This window comes from Amblyomma americanum, chromosome 3 (assembly GCF_052857255.1).
Source record: "Amblyomma americanum isolate KBUSLIRL-KWMA chromosome 3, ASM5285725v1, whole genome shotgun sequence".
Classification (NCBI taxonomy): Eukaryota; Metazoa; Arthropoda; class Arachnida; order Ixodida; family Ixodidae; genus Amblyomma; species Amblyomma americanum.
Window position 1 is genome coordinate 84813559 of NC_135499.1, and position 14317 is coordinate 84827875.

The window sequence follows — 14317 nt, forward strand, 5'->3', positions numbered from 1 at the left end:
CAACGAGTGTTCCTAGTTTGACCACAATGTCTGTTGTGTCACCGTCCTTAGGAACCCCTTTTATTTCAAGGTTATTTATTCGGGAATATTGTTCCAGTTCATCTACTCGCCGAGCAAGCTTGCGGTTTTCCTCTTTCATTGCATGATTAGTGTCTCGTAACGCTTTGACTTCCTTGATGAGTTCCTTAACATCAACCTTTGTTTCGGATATGTCATCACATGATTCGCTACAGAAGTCGACGCTTTTCTTCAGCTCCTGGAACTCAGCTAACATCTCTTTTCGGAATTTAAGTTCCTTCCTCATACTGGTGCACTGTGTACATTCAGTGCATTCTTCCGCGTCCTTATCCTTCTTTCCTCTGGTTCCTGGCAGGCGGCAACCCGTCTACTGGCATGCGAACAGCCTACACACCTGGAGAGGCGGAATTTAAATTAATCTATAAATTTAATGCAGTTGCCACCTGCCCACCCTGGAACTGCACGTATTGCGATTGTAGGTACTGCATCAGTCACAATAGTCATTGATTGGTCGAGAGGGCAATGGCGATAGCAGGTAACGTGGCCTAGTGCTGTTGGCGCAGGATGCAGTAAATTACTGCGATTGAAGTCGAGTAATATGCCAATTGCCCACTCTGGTGTGAAAACTGAAAACGAGGAGCGAGCACGGCATCGGCATAGGGCGAGGCAAGCAGGCTGGAGCAGCTTTTAGACACACTCACTCCTGCACGCCGCAGTGCAAGGTCTGCGGTAAAGCACACCTGACGGCGGACAAAACGTGCAAGGAGCGCTTCCGCACGCCATACCTCGTCAAAAAGAGGTACTGGGATGCTACGCGAGCCGCCGAGGCAAACGCCAGCCAGACTCCCATCAGTCAGGCTCCACCCCAACACCGCAGCCGCTCCACGACCCGCAAGCCCCAGGCCCCGCAGCTCACATCGAAGTCCTTTCCGGTGCTGCAGCAAGCCGCACCAAAACAGCCGTCCACCCCTCACAAGCCCAAGGCCCGGTCCCGCTCCTGGACTGGAACCAGGCCACCACCACCTCCAGTCCCACCGAGACCACCTGCCCAGGCACCCGGCCGCGGCACCAATTAGGTGAGCTGGGCAGGCGTGGTTTCGCAGGGCTCCGCCAACCCCCTCTATGAAGAGCTGCCGCGTGTCCGCGCGCAGCTCGCCTCCCTCCAAACCACCAACCACTGCCTCCAGGCACAGCAAGGAGCAAGAGTCTCGCCACGCGACAGCCTGTGCTGTCGTGCGACCTAAAGAGAAAGCCCGGCTCCACAACGTCTCCAACTCCTACACTGCAAACGAAAGCTTCAGTGATGGCGAGACCACGCACAAGCCTAACCATCTGGCAATGGACCTGTCGAGGCTTTGGTTACAAGCGGCGGCTGCTTCACCAGTTCCTAGCTCGGGCAGACGGCCCCGACGTGCTCGCACTGCAAGAGCCCTCCAATCCCCTCACCCTACCCAGCTACGTGTCCATCGTCCCCTTTTCTCCTACGCCCCCTCGGGTTGCATTTCTTGAACGCCGTGCGCTCACTACTATCTCTCACCCCTTAGACGTCCCCGAAATAGATCATCTCCTCATCGAACTCGTGCCGCAGCGCGCTCGGGATACTGGTCCCTTCATCCTCAACGTATACAACCACCCGAAGTACCTGCGGCACGACTTCGACTGACTATTCACGCTTGCTAAGCGAGCCGCACACAAATGTCCCCTCCTGATTGTAGGGGACTTCAACGCCCCGCACACGGCCTGGGGCTACACAGCCGACACCCCCAAGGGGCGCAGGGTATGGTTCGCAGCTCAGCAGGCCGGCTTCTCTCTTCTCACAGACCCCACCACCCCTACTCGCACCGGGAACAGCGTCTGCGCAGACACTACTCCTGACCTCACCTTCGCCCACTTCCTCCCTCACGCTGCGTGGTGTAACCCCCGGGAGAATTCGGGTAGTGATCACTACATTATCGAGATTCTCCTACAAGCAGGCCCAACACGTAGACTCTCTCGTGATGATACCATCACGAAGACTCGTTCCGCACCTCCAGAGCAGCTCGCACTCTACACAGCATCTCAGACATAGCCACTTGGTGCGACCAACTCCAGCGTGACGTCCGCGCCGTGAGTCGCCAACTCCCAGAGGACTGCCCTGCAGACGCGATGGATTCCCATCTCCTGCACCTATGGGACGCCAAGGCGGGTCTCGAGCGGAGATGGCGGCGTCAGCGCTGAAATAGAACACTCAGACGCTGACTGGCCCCGCTCAACAAGGAGATGAAACGCATGCTGCAACTCTGTCTCGCCAAAATTGGGAATCTCTCTGTAGCAAGCTGGACGGCAACATGAGCCTGCCCCAGACCTGGAACATATTCCGCCATCTCATTGATTCGACTCAGTCCCAGACACACCAGAAACACAACTTCATAAAGCTCATACACACATCCGAGGCCTCCCCGCAGGAACTTCTCGAGGAGCTTCGTGATCTCTACTTCCCGGCATATCCCTCCGCAGACCACCCTGACTACACAGGCTCCCCCAACGACCTTCTCGACCAACCGTTCACCGAGGCGGAAGTGAGGGCAGAACTTCGGCGCCTCAACGCGTCCTCAGCTCCTGGCCTCGACGGAGTGCACAACAAGGCACTCCGCAACCTCGATTACCCATCCGTCAAAGCCGTGACTACTTCAACGAATGCTGGCTGCGCGGCGCCCTCCCACCTCAATGGAAAGACGCCAAAGTAGTCTTTATTCCCAAATCCGGCAAACCACTTCTCCCAGCTGACCTCCGTCCCATCTCTCTTACGTCGTGTGTGGGCAAGCTCATGGAGCGCGTTCTCCAGACCCGGCTCAGCCGGTATTTGGTGAACAACAACCTTATGCCTTCGTGCATGTTTGGTTTCCGCTCGGGCTTGTCCACTCAGGACGTCTTTCTACAGCTCAAGCACCACATCCTTGACCCCCCGCGGGCGACACCAAGGCTATCCTCGGCGTCGACCTAACAAAAGCTTTCCATAACGTTACCCACGCATCCATCCTAGACGGCCTCCACACCCTAGGTGTAGGCCCGCGGATGTACAATTACGTCCGCGATTTCCTGTCCGAACGAACAGCCACACTAACCATGGGTGACCACCGGCTGTCCGGTGTCTCATTGGGAGCACGGGGAACGCCTCAGGGTGCTGTACTGTCTCCCATCCTCTTTAATATAGCCCTTCTCCAACTCCCCCACCAACTCGCCCAAATACCCGACATAGATTTCAGCCTCTATGCTGACGACATCACTATCTGGGCTAATCGAGGCAGTGATGCCGACATGTAACACAACCTACAGTCGGCCCTCAGCATCATCGACTCATACGCTAGCGCGCGCGGCATAGCCTGCTCGCTTTCTAAATCAGAACTCTTCTACCGCCCCAGGCCGCACGACCCCGCCAACCCTGCCATCTCACTCACTCTAGGAAACCACCCCATTCCCCTGGTCTCCAAGATTCGCATCCTGGGCCTCGTCCTTCACTCCCACGGCGCGCATGGCAACGCCATCCAAACTCTCCAGACCCAAGCCCAGCAAGCCACCCGTCTCATTCGGCGCGTGGCGAACCGGCGCGCGGGTCTGCGAGAGCGGAACACTCGCCGCCTCACCCAAGCTTTCATCACGAGCCGCACGGCGTACTCATTCCGCTACCTCCCCCTAAAGCAGAAAGAGCGGGACCGCATCAACGCGTTTCTCAGGAGCTGCACGAAGGTTGCCCTCCGCCTACCCCCCAGCACCTCTACTACCCGGCTGCTCAACCTCGGTACCCACAACACGTTTGAGGAGCTGGCAGAAGTCACCCTAACAGCACAGCTGACTCCCCTGTCGAGTACCGCGGCAGGCCGCACTCTACTCTGTCAGCTAGGCATCACCCCGATCACCCATCCTACCGAGGGGGTTCCCATACCTCCAGACGTACGCTCCCATCTCATCATCCGTCCAATCCCTAAGAACGTGCATCCTGAGCACGAAGGAGAACGCAGGACAGCCCGCGCCAAAGCCCTGCACAAGCTCTACAGCAACAGTCCCGAGGTAGCCTACGTGGACGCGGCAGCGTACTCGTCGGGCTCCCGCATGGTTCTCGCCGTCGCTAATTCTCAGGCCCGACTAATCGCATCAGGATCCGTCACCACAGACTCATCGGAAATTGCAGAGGAAGCGGCCATTGCACTCGCTCTTGCCTCCACCTCTGCCACCAAAATTATCTCCGACTCAAAATCCGCCCTATCCAATTTCGCCAAAGGCCTGGTATCCCGCACCGCGGCTCGGCTTCTACGCCTCTGGCTCCCCACCCACCCCGTAACCCTTACCTGGACCACCGCACACGCAGGCCTCCCGGGTAACGAGGAGGTCCACTCCCTCGCCCGAGGTCTCACTTTCCGCGCCGGAGTTTGACCTCCTCCGCCATCCCGAGAGCGTCTGCTTACGCTCCAAGATATCCTTGCCTACTACCGAGATACCCGACACGTTTACGCACCGCCGGCTCCCTCCTTAACATTAATCGAGGCCTCCCACTGGCGCCGACTCCTGACCCGAACTGCTCCCTACCCTATTCTCCTTCATGCCCGCTACCTTTATCAATTCCTTTCTTGTAAGCTCTGCGGGAAACCGAGAGACTTCCTTCATGTCCTCCACACATGTCCTGCCTTCCCACACCCTCCATCCCCCAACACGGCGGAGTCATACTGGGAGACTCTCCTGGCCAGCTCCGCTGCTGCTGACCAGCGCTGGATAATTACTGACGCCCTGAAGCGGATAGCCCTCCAAGGGCTGTCCTTTGCCCTGTAAGGGCAGCCCCCTAAGGGTTGCCTCGTGCCATGTTAGGGGTTCGACCCCCTCGGTATTTGGCAATAAATGTTTCCACCACCACAAATCAGAGCTTGACTATATGCATGCAATAAAAAAGGTACGATGACAGTAATTACATTGTGTATGGGGTACAAGAACGGACAAAGACACATAAACATTTAACAGCAAAGGTTGCTTCTAATATTGTCGCATTGCTCTCCGAAGGTGACCTAGGCGTTTGCATAATTTCAACTACGTAGATCCTGTGGAACCTGTATAGCTTTCATTTTAGGCGTGTGCCTGCGCTTTGGTAAAATACAGTGAGTAATCGCTCTCCTATTACAACAAAGAGGGAGGTTACATTGGAAGGAGGAGGGATAATAAAGCCAAAGCGCAGGAATGTTGAAGGCTTGGTCTGCGGCGGCGGCGCTAAGCGCACCAGGAGCGACGGTTTGGCAATGAGTATTAGTCATAGAAGGTGTGTGTGTGTGTGTGTGTGTGTGTGTGTGTGTGTGTGTGTGTGTGTGTGTGTGTGTGTGTGTGTGTGTGTGTGTGTGTGTGTGTGTGTGTGTGTGTGTGTGTGTGTGTGTGTGTGTGTGTGTGTGTGTGTGTGTGTGTGTGTGTGTGTGTGTGTGTGTGTGTGTGTGTGTGTGTGTGTGTGCGTGTGCGTGTGCGTGTGCGTGTGCGTGTGCGTGTGTGTGCGCGCGCGCGTGCGTGCGTGCGTGCGTGTGCGTGTGTAAATCTAATAAGAGGTCTCTAGAATTACTTACAGCGACATGTAACTTACATGTCGCTCTCATATGTCAACATGTCGCTCGCATGTCGCTCTCAACGTGTGTGCCTTAACATTCTTTTCATCGATATTTCTCCAAATGAAATTACATCAACAGCTGTCGCTGAATCTCGCGTTACAAAGTGGTCTCGTACTGCCAATTTTTTCGCTCTGTTAACTTTTGACCTGCTCACTGTTGACGCAGCCTCCGGCTGGAATGCGATCATTTCGGCAGAGATCTGCCTTGTAGAGAGGAAAATTTGTCCGCAAAGACTGTGAAACTTCGGGCGAAGTCTCATGAGAGAACTGACGTTTCGGTGCCGGTTTTTCACTTACTTCAGGGTTGACCGCGAGGGAGCAAGAGACGGGCTTTTCACCGCCTTTTGGCTCTCTGCTCCTCCTGGAAAGAGGCTCACCGCCGTATGAGTCGCATTAGTTGAGGTGTGAAGAACGACGTAGGCGCGGTGATTCGGGGAGGACTTTGCGGCGTAGCCAAGGCCATTTTGGCAAATACGCTGGTGGAAGGGAGCGTTGAGAGCGGTTTGCACTTACGGGTGTGTTTTGTATGGGCCAATATACTACAGGGTGTTTCACGTAAGAGTGTGGCAGTTTCAAAAAATGGGGTTTTTTATTTAGAAGAGCGCACTCTTAGGCATAGCAGTGTCAGGAGTTCTCTGCATCAGAACACAGCTATGACGTCTTAACTCTAAGGCTACTGAGCTAATATTAAATATTTAACCTTTAACTATTTCCGTTACGCTCCTACCGCGGCGGCTGCGTTTTTATGGACGAAAAACGTTAACGCGCCCGTGTGCTGTACGATTCAGTGCACGTTAAAGATCCCCAGGTGGTCGAAATTACTCCGGAGCCCTCCAGTACGGCACCTATTCTTCCTTTCTTCTTTCACTCCCTCCTTTATCCCTTCCCTTACTGCGCGGTTCAGGTGTCCAAAGATATATGAGACAGATACTGCGCCATTTCCTTTCCCCAAAAACCATTTATTATTATTATTATAAAATGCATCCTCGTCGGCACTGCAGCGGAATGTATTTTGGGACCGCACGCGGGTGAAAACGAAATCTAGCGGAGAGAGGAAGTACTAGCTTCGCCACTGAGCACATCTCACAGAGCAGCGCACCTGTAACCTACTCGCCCGGACGCCGCGCCGAACCGTGCGCTGCGAAATATAGGGAAGTTCTGTACACGGGTGGACGTTCTGCCGGTCAAGCGACACAGAAAACACACCCGGAAAATGTAAACCACTCTCAAACCTCCCTTTCATTAGCGTAAGTATGCAAAAGGCCGCCCCATGATCACCCATTGTTCACATCCCACTTCATGTAACTCACACGGCGGCGACCCCCTTTCCTAGAACAGTGGTAGTGAACTAAACGAAGTTTAAGAGAGGTTACCTTACTCCCCCCCGGGTATCTAGTCAGCACCGACGCGCCAGTTCTCTTATGAGACCTCGGTCGGACTTAGTCTTTTGTCTCTGGCTGCCGGTTGTACTCATCAAGAATCCGCTTTAGCGTCGGCGGCGAAAAAAAAAAAGCCACCGCAATAGCGGCGTAAATAGTATAACATTTCAACGCGGATGAGCGCAGTGATTCAAGCAACAATTTTCTTTATTTTCTTTTGATATAGACTGCCTGCCAGAACTTCATGCCTTATTGCAGTGGCTGGTGTCTGTGGCATCATATTTTACTGATGCTTTCATTCACATTATTGAAGCTGTCGTGAGACCAATCGTCGAAAGACGACGCAATTCCAGTTCAGTGAGTACATATGTCTCAGTTTTTGTCGCGCTATAAAAACAGAAGTATAAAGGAAGAGCTGTGTGGCCTTACAAATACGTAACTCCGTTACAGACCTGCCTTGCTTGGTAACTATAGTAAAACACAACTTTGCTCTTGCGGTTTGTTTTTAAGGTTTGCATTTTGTTTTCATACATAGTTGTTGATTGCTTCAAGGAAAGTAAGTGAGTTCAAAAGCACCCACATTGCCGAAGGTGAGACTCTTTCAAGGATCGATACTTCTTCCAAATGAACTTAAATGGTAAAAATCCAAAAAAAGATTAAAGAGCCGCCTAAGGATAATGCTTTCGGGACAAGTATTACACTCGCAAGAGTTCCCAATGCGTTTCTGCGACAAGTGCAAGCATCATTAAAGAAACTGCATGGTATTGAAGTCAATTCACCTAAACAGTTGTCAGTGACAAAAAATGTAAAACACGTTATTTCGACCGGCGTATCACTAGGGTTCCAACTAAGCGCAAGGCAAAAACTCTATGAACGCAGTGCCAAATGGCATACCACAACTGCCTTGGTACGGTAGAACACAGACAATGCCGCAGCCATGGTTTCTGACGACTCGTCATTACAGAGCTCAGACGCATAGGCATCATGAACAGCTTAGCGACGCGAGCACAGCGTAGCTTCAGTATTCCGATGAACATGATGAATGAGCCCGTACTACATCCACTTGAGAGCAAAGACCACTCCCATTTACCTCTAACTCATCTGATCCGCCCACCTGACATATTCCTGCCCCAGCCAAGCTCTCCTTCTCCTGAAATTCATTCCGTTAGCCTAAGATACCATCAATTAAACTGCCCTCGCATTACATGCCTTGCCCATGTTCGTTTCTTCTTGAATTAGCAAGGATATAAACGAAACATGTTTTTTACTCATTCAGATTTCTTCCTGTTTCTTAATTTTACCCCTACCATTTTCATTCTTAGAGATCGCTGCACTTCCTTTAGTTCAGTTTTGGTAATTTTCGTTAGCCTCACAGTTTCTGCTCCACAGTTGGTTACTGTCAAGATTCAACTGTCGTGTGTGTTCCTTTTAAGTGACGCTGTTAACCTTCTATTCATGACGGAAGGTACCTTGTATTTGCACTGCACCTATTCTTATTCTCCTATTTTTCTCACTCTCTAGTTACGTACCTGTGGCCACCCTGCCAGCCTTGTATAGATGTGCGCCCTACAATTCGTCCCTTGGTTGCGTAGCAAGGCAATCTCATCATATCTGAGATTACCAATCTTCTTTGGGTTATTTTTGCCCAAACTCTTCGCAATCCAATGTTCTTAATACTTCCTTCTAACGCGCGATGGGTACTAGTAGAGCGATTATATCTACCTGCCCGGCATCTTTCTTGATTGGTATTATCTCACTTTTCTTCTGGAGGACTCCGGTAGCTGTACAGGGGCTATAGCTACTTTCTGTCACGTATACTTCTGCCTCTTTTCCAACTTGGTTACGAAACGCCGGCATGCATGCTGATGGCTGGACTGAATAAAATACTTTCTGATCATCTCTGAACGCCATATATAGTGGTTGGTTACATTCTTGCGCCTTTCGCTATCGCCTGACTGAGGCGCACGTATGGTCTATTGCCGAGTATCTTTCAAAAAGCCAGTATGATTCTCTGGCTGGCGGAAGCTTAAGGTTGGTCTAATATATTTTGCGATTACCGTAGTGAACACTTTGTGAGCAGTAGACAGTAGGCTGAGTGGTCTAATTTCTTAGGTCCTTTAAATCCCCTTCCTTATGGATATGGTAATGAAAACGTTCTTCCAATATTTCGGCACGCTAAAGGTATTGGGGCGCTTAGTCGACAGGCTGGCAATTTCTAGAAGCATCCATCAGGATATCTACAACTACTTCAACCCCAACTTCCCCCTTACAACTTTCCATTGCTTCTAAGCTTTTCTCTTTCGTTACAGGCACAACATCCAATGCTTCGGGCCCATTGTCTCTCCATTTGCCGCCATGGTTACTCCGGCTACTGTGCAAATCTTTCTAGAATTACTTTACAACGTTGACTATCTTATTCATATGGCCAATGACATTTCGCTTCCTGTCTCGTACTATTTACCATCGGGGGCAAAAATTAACAGACCTCCCCTCCAAGTTCCGACCCCAAATACTCTGCGTAGGCGAGGGCCACCTCACAAAGCACATCTGGTGTCAAAACGGGCGCACTGCGCCGGTCTCGACACCAGAAGTGTTTTGTCAGGCGGCATCCCCACACAGTGTGGCATGTGCCGGAACTTGGAGAGAAGGGGGGTCTGTTACCTTTGCTCCCGATGGTACATTTGCTTCTTGTGCATGCCTGATTTACTTCTGACCACTTTTAATTTGCCTCCCTTTCTGAGAGGATGTTCGATACTCCGCTTCATACTTCCCTACGCCGCTCACCTCAAGCATATTCATTTTCTTTGACTGTTCTGCCAGTTTAGCTCTTTTAGGGTATTCGAGACTTTTATGCTTCGATGTTTCTCAATCAGTTCTTCCGCCTTGTAGGACAGCTCGCCAGTATTGTACCCGGCTACTCCGCGCCCTTGTTTTTTGCGTACTCCGGGAATGTATGGGCCATTTTATCGTTGATCCTTTCTAGCACAGGACATACTACACAGTAAAAGCGGCATGTCTATTCCCTAACGAGTCTCTCGACTGTTCTACTTTTCCTGCTGCTATTAACTCATTTATCTGCTTCTTCCACTGTAGTTTCCTCCGCTCTCTAGTGAAATCTAAACTAATTCTTTTCTTCCCCAGCACCTACACATCCATTCATTTATTGATACTATATGGCTTCTTCGGGCTTCTTCGAGCGCACTGGTTGTCCAGCCATGATCTAACTTCTCCACTCATAATGACGCCATGAAGTCATTTTACTTGCACAATATATATTTGTTTTGTCTTTTTCCTCTCTTTACCTGGCATTTCGTCTTGTTATTAAAGCGATAGCTTTGAGGATCCCGCTCTGAAGAAACTCTGAAGAAACCGTTGTAGCTGTGAGCGAAAAACCCGGATTGGTCGGAAAGGTGGCTATGTCACACGTGAAGCAACAGATAGGAAAACTTATTAAATCATTATCAAACTGCTTATTAGAAGGTCGCAATATGATTCAAACTTTATTAAGACATATAAGCTGAAAAGAAAATTTGGCGATTAGTCGGCATTCAAACCCCTTACCCTTATGTTGCGAATAAGACACGCAAACCGTACGCCACGCAGGCAGGTTCGTACAGCTTGGTTAAAGCCGGAATTTACCGCTGTAGCATTCTACTTTTAAGTGGCAGCTTAAGCGTCCTCTAAATTTAAAGCGAGTGCTTTATATGGCCCTTCGGCAGCGAAACGCCGGCGTCGTTATCAGCGTCCAGGAAAATTGGTTCAAAAAACCCCTAATGACCTCATCACCCACCAAAGAAAAAATTTATTCCGAAGGTGCCGGAAATAAACCAAGCACCTTTAGATTGCGAGGCGAGCACACAAACCATATGCCACAAAACCACGTTACTTTTTGGTGAACGTAAACCTAATAAATAAATAATACATTGAGTGAAGGTATAAAGGAAGCAAGAATATAAATTAAAACTTAATGCTTTCGCCTTCAAAGCGCTTGAGTAGTACTAAGTTCCCTCCGTAATCCCGCCCTTCCAAAAAAGAATTTGCCGAGGAACTCGCAACCAAAGAGGCGTCTTCTCCTTTGTCTGCCAAGTCTTATTACATCGAGAACTGTGTAACTGACCCCCACCTCTCCGAGCCAAGCTTCACTGCAAGCAAGCGGCAGGACCCTGGCACAGCTAGCGAGACGCAAGAGCCATCTCGTGGTCTTAGAGAGAACTAACGAAAATCAGATGAAGGGATACCCGTCGCGCTGTTTAATGGCATATTCCTAACGGCGGTCCAACAAATTTTCTTTCCCCCCGAAACCGAAGAGCGTGTTGCAATGGGCGATTTGTATTCAGAACCAGAGTTATGATTTCACCGCGAGGAATATTTTGCTCGTTGCGCTATGCGCAGCATGGACTGCTGTAAAGGTTTGGCATGGAGCGCGTGGCAGCCGTGCTTCTCCCAATGCTACGGCCGATGGTGTAGTTCTCGCCCGCCGCCACGCTCATCAGCATGAAAGTCATCATCGCCGCAGAAAAAACGCTGCCGTTAACACCGCCGAGCGGTATGTCGGTCCACACCACACCAGACTGGGTATCGGAGTCCGATAAACACTGCCTAAACCAAGATAGCGCAGCACGTAGTAAAATGGCTCCAGCCGGAAATTTATACCCTAAGCAGCAATAGACAGGTGGGTCTAAGCTTAATAAACCTACCTGACTTTTCCCCTCGGTTATCTTGTTTTCTTATTCGGCCTGATTCATCCTCATCATCGTCATCAGCATCACTACACCCACTACCGGGCAAAAGCCTCTCTCATGTCTCTCCAATTAACCCTCCATTTAATCCGGAATTGTACTTACTTTCCTTCCCCGGGTTTAAGTTTGCCTGGATAACATTTGTCACTGGGACCAGAAACTTCGGACGTGCCGGACACCGAGGTCCGTGAAAGTAGAAGATGAAGATATTATTTGATTAAAACACGTTTTAACAACTCCAGCGGGCCCTTTCAGAGGGTCCGTAAAGAAGGTCATCATTTCGCTTACCCATTTTATCTACAGTTCTTGAAGGTTTAAAGCACGAAGAAACACGTCTTCATTTTGAATTTCTGTTCCTTTTCGCCTAGGGAAAGCATTCTGATCTGATGCAGCTCCTACTGAACAAAGAAATTGGCTTTCAGGGAGAAGGTTCGTGCTTTTTTCCTACAGAAACAAAGGTTCCTTTTTTATTTTGCGTTACTTCAATATACAACATCTCATGTATGGTCATATTTTCGTAGTTTTTGACATTTTGCTCTTTACTACTTCCCGAGTCTGCGTAACATAGCTGGCGCCTAAGCTTAGACAATGAATATACGGCTACACATTTTGCATCCTCGTTGCTTTCTCTTACAAAGGCTTTTTTTTTCTTGATGATCCCTGCAGTGCTATCCTTTCAAAATAACTCAACTAAGCTCGGCTTGGTGACCCTATTACGCTCTAATGACTTTCGTACAAATTGAGCACTAGCGCTTGCAACGATTTTCTTGAAGCACAACTTACGCCCCCCCCCTCCCCCTTTACTGCGTTCCCCAAAATAAAGCCGGAACCTCTTGTGCCGGCTCTGTATAAATTGTAAAGAATTTGTACAGTGGTTCACTGCAAGCCTTTGCCTTTTTCTCGAGTCAGTTAGTTGAGGAAAGTTCTCAATTAACACCTCTGTCCATTCGCACCTATTTAATTCCAGGAAAACCAGCCAAGGGCCTCCTATCGCGCACCGAAGTCTTGTACAACGCCTGCGTCTACGTGTTTGCCGGGTGAGTTGGTCACAGTCTTCGCACTTGCAGTGGCACCGACTTGTCCTTCCCACTAAAGGCTCCAAAGAATTCTTATCGAACCACATGTGAACAAATCTGGGAAATGTACCTGCTTTGAAGCGCACGCTTGAAAGAATTTGACGGTGAGTTGCGAGTTGCAATAAAGGATTCCAGCTGACGGGTGCCTTAACATCGAGCTCTAAACCTGCTTATGGGGGTAGATCTGCAGGATAATGAAAAAGCTGCGCGTAATAAAAGATGGAAAGGAAAAATGATAAAATATTAATATGTGACCATGAAAAATGTCATCTATTTCAGCGCTCTCTGATAGTTTAAGCCCTCTTCACTCTATTGTCACTGACGAAAGTGGAGAATAAACGGGCGGCTACCGCTGAAATTCGTGCCGCCTTCGAGAATCTGTTGCCGACCGAACCCATAAAGCAAGACTGGTTGCCGCGGAATGGACGTTCAAAAGTCCTAGTAACACAGCCCATGTTCGCTTCTTTCACGGAGGCGCACCTTCTGGCTCGTTGTCTCGGCGTCGGGGGTCGCACGTAAGAATTACCTCGTCATTTAATGTTTCGCTCCGGCTCGTGGGTGATTTTGTCCGAATTTTCACGTAGACGTCACTCACGTACGGGATGATGTTCGCGAAGTTCGTCCTACGAATGCTTCGCAAGACCCACATTCTCCGCCACGGTATCGAGCGACGCAGTGACGGCAAGCACCCCAGCCGCGAGCCAGGCGCCACACATGCCTTAACGGCTGTGACGTCAGAGTAAAATTAGGTTCTTACCTTCGTGTAACGCGCCAACAATCTCTCGTACAGTTCGCAAAAGAGGTATCACCTGATAATTCACAAGTCGTGCCTGAAGGCCTAGACGCGAAAGTAGAGCGACAAGATCTAATAATCAAATCAAATCAAATTAAATTTCATTCAACAACAAGTTACGAGGACGACAACTAACAGCTCTGAGAAGAGCTTGAGGAGCTCTGACCGCCCAGCACATGGGGAGCATAGACGCTCGCAGCTAAAGAAGTACAATATACTAGGACGAACACATATATGAGTTATGCAACATCGAATAATGTTGTTAAATGATACTGCCTCCGGGAGAATAAAAAACAGTTTTCAATATTACTGATGTATAGTCATGGACAAAAGTTAATGCGATAAAGATTGGCACAAAAAAATATTTCTTTGCAAGCCAGTCAGCCGGGGTTCTGTCCATCAAATGCACAACGTGAGTCTCCTCATCCTCCTATCTTATTCGTTAGCCTAGGTTTGCAAAGCAGGACAGTGGGGATAAAATTAACCTGCAGAGAATTTCAGCAATGTTGAACAATGTGTAAGGATGAGTTTGCGATACAGATTCAAGGAGGCGCTGGCCCAGCGCTGCACACAAACTGATCGCTGCTGCTGATGGTGATCAGCAGTGAACTATGTTTGCCTCGTGCATGTCGTAGCGACCTTACATAGTGCGTGCCCACATGTTTACACATTAAAGTAGCTCATAAACTGGAAAACAT

The 14317-nt window shown here is 49.8% G+C and overlaps 1 protein-coding gene across 1 annotated transcript in view; it reads left to right on the forward strand.

Moving 5' to 3' along the window:
- Positions 1-14317, forward strand: part of LOC144123121 (cytochrome P450 3A24-like) — an 84439-nt gene that overhangs the window by 47881 nt on the left and 22241 nt on the right. Inside the window, exons 7-9 of the mRNA XM_077656023.1 lie at positions 7238-7368; positions 12119-12179; positions 12718-12787. Of these exons, the coding sequence (XP_077512149.1) occupies positions 7238-7368; positions 12119-12179; positions 12718-12787 (262 nt within the window). The remainder of the gene's footprint in view (positions 1-7237; positions 7369-12118; positions 12180-12717; positions 12788-14317) is intronic.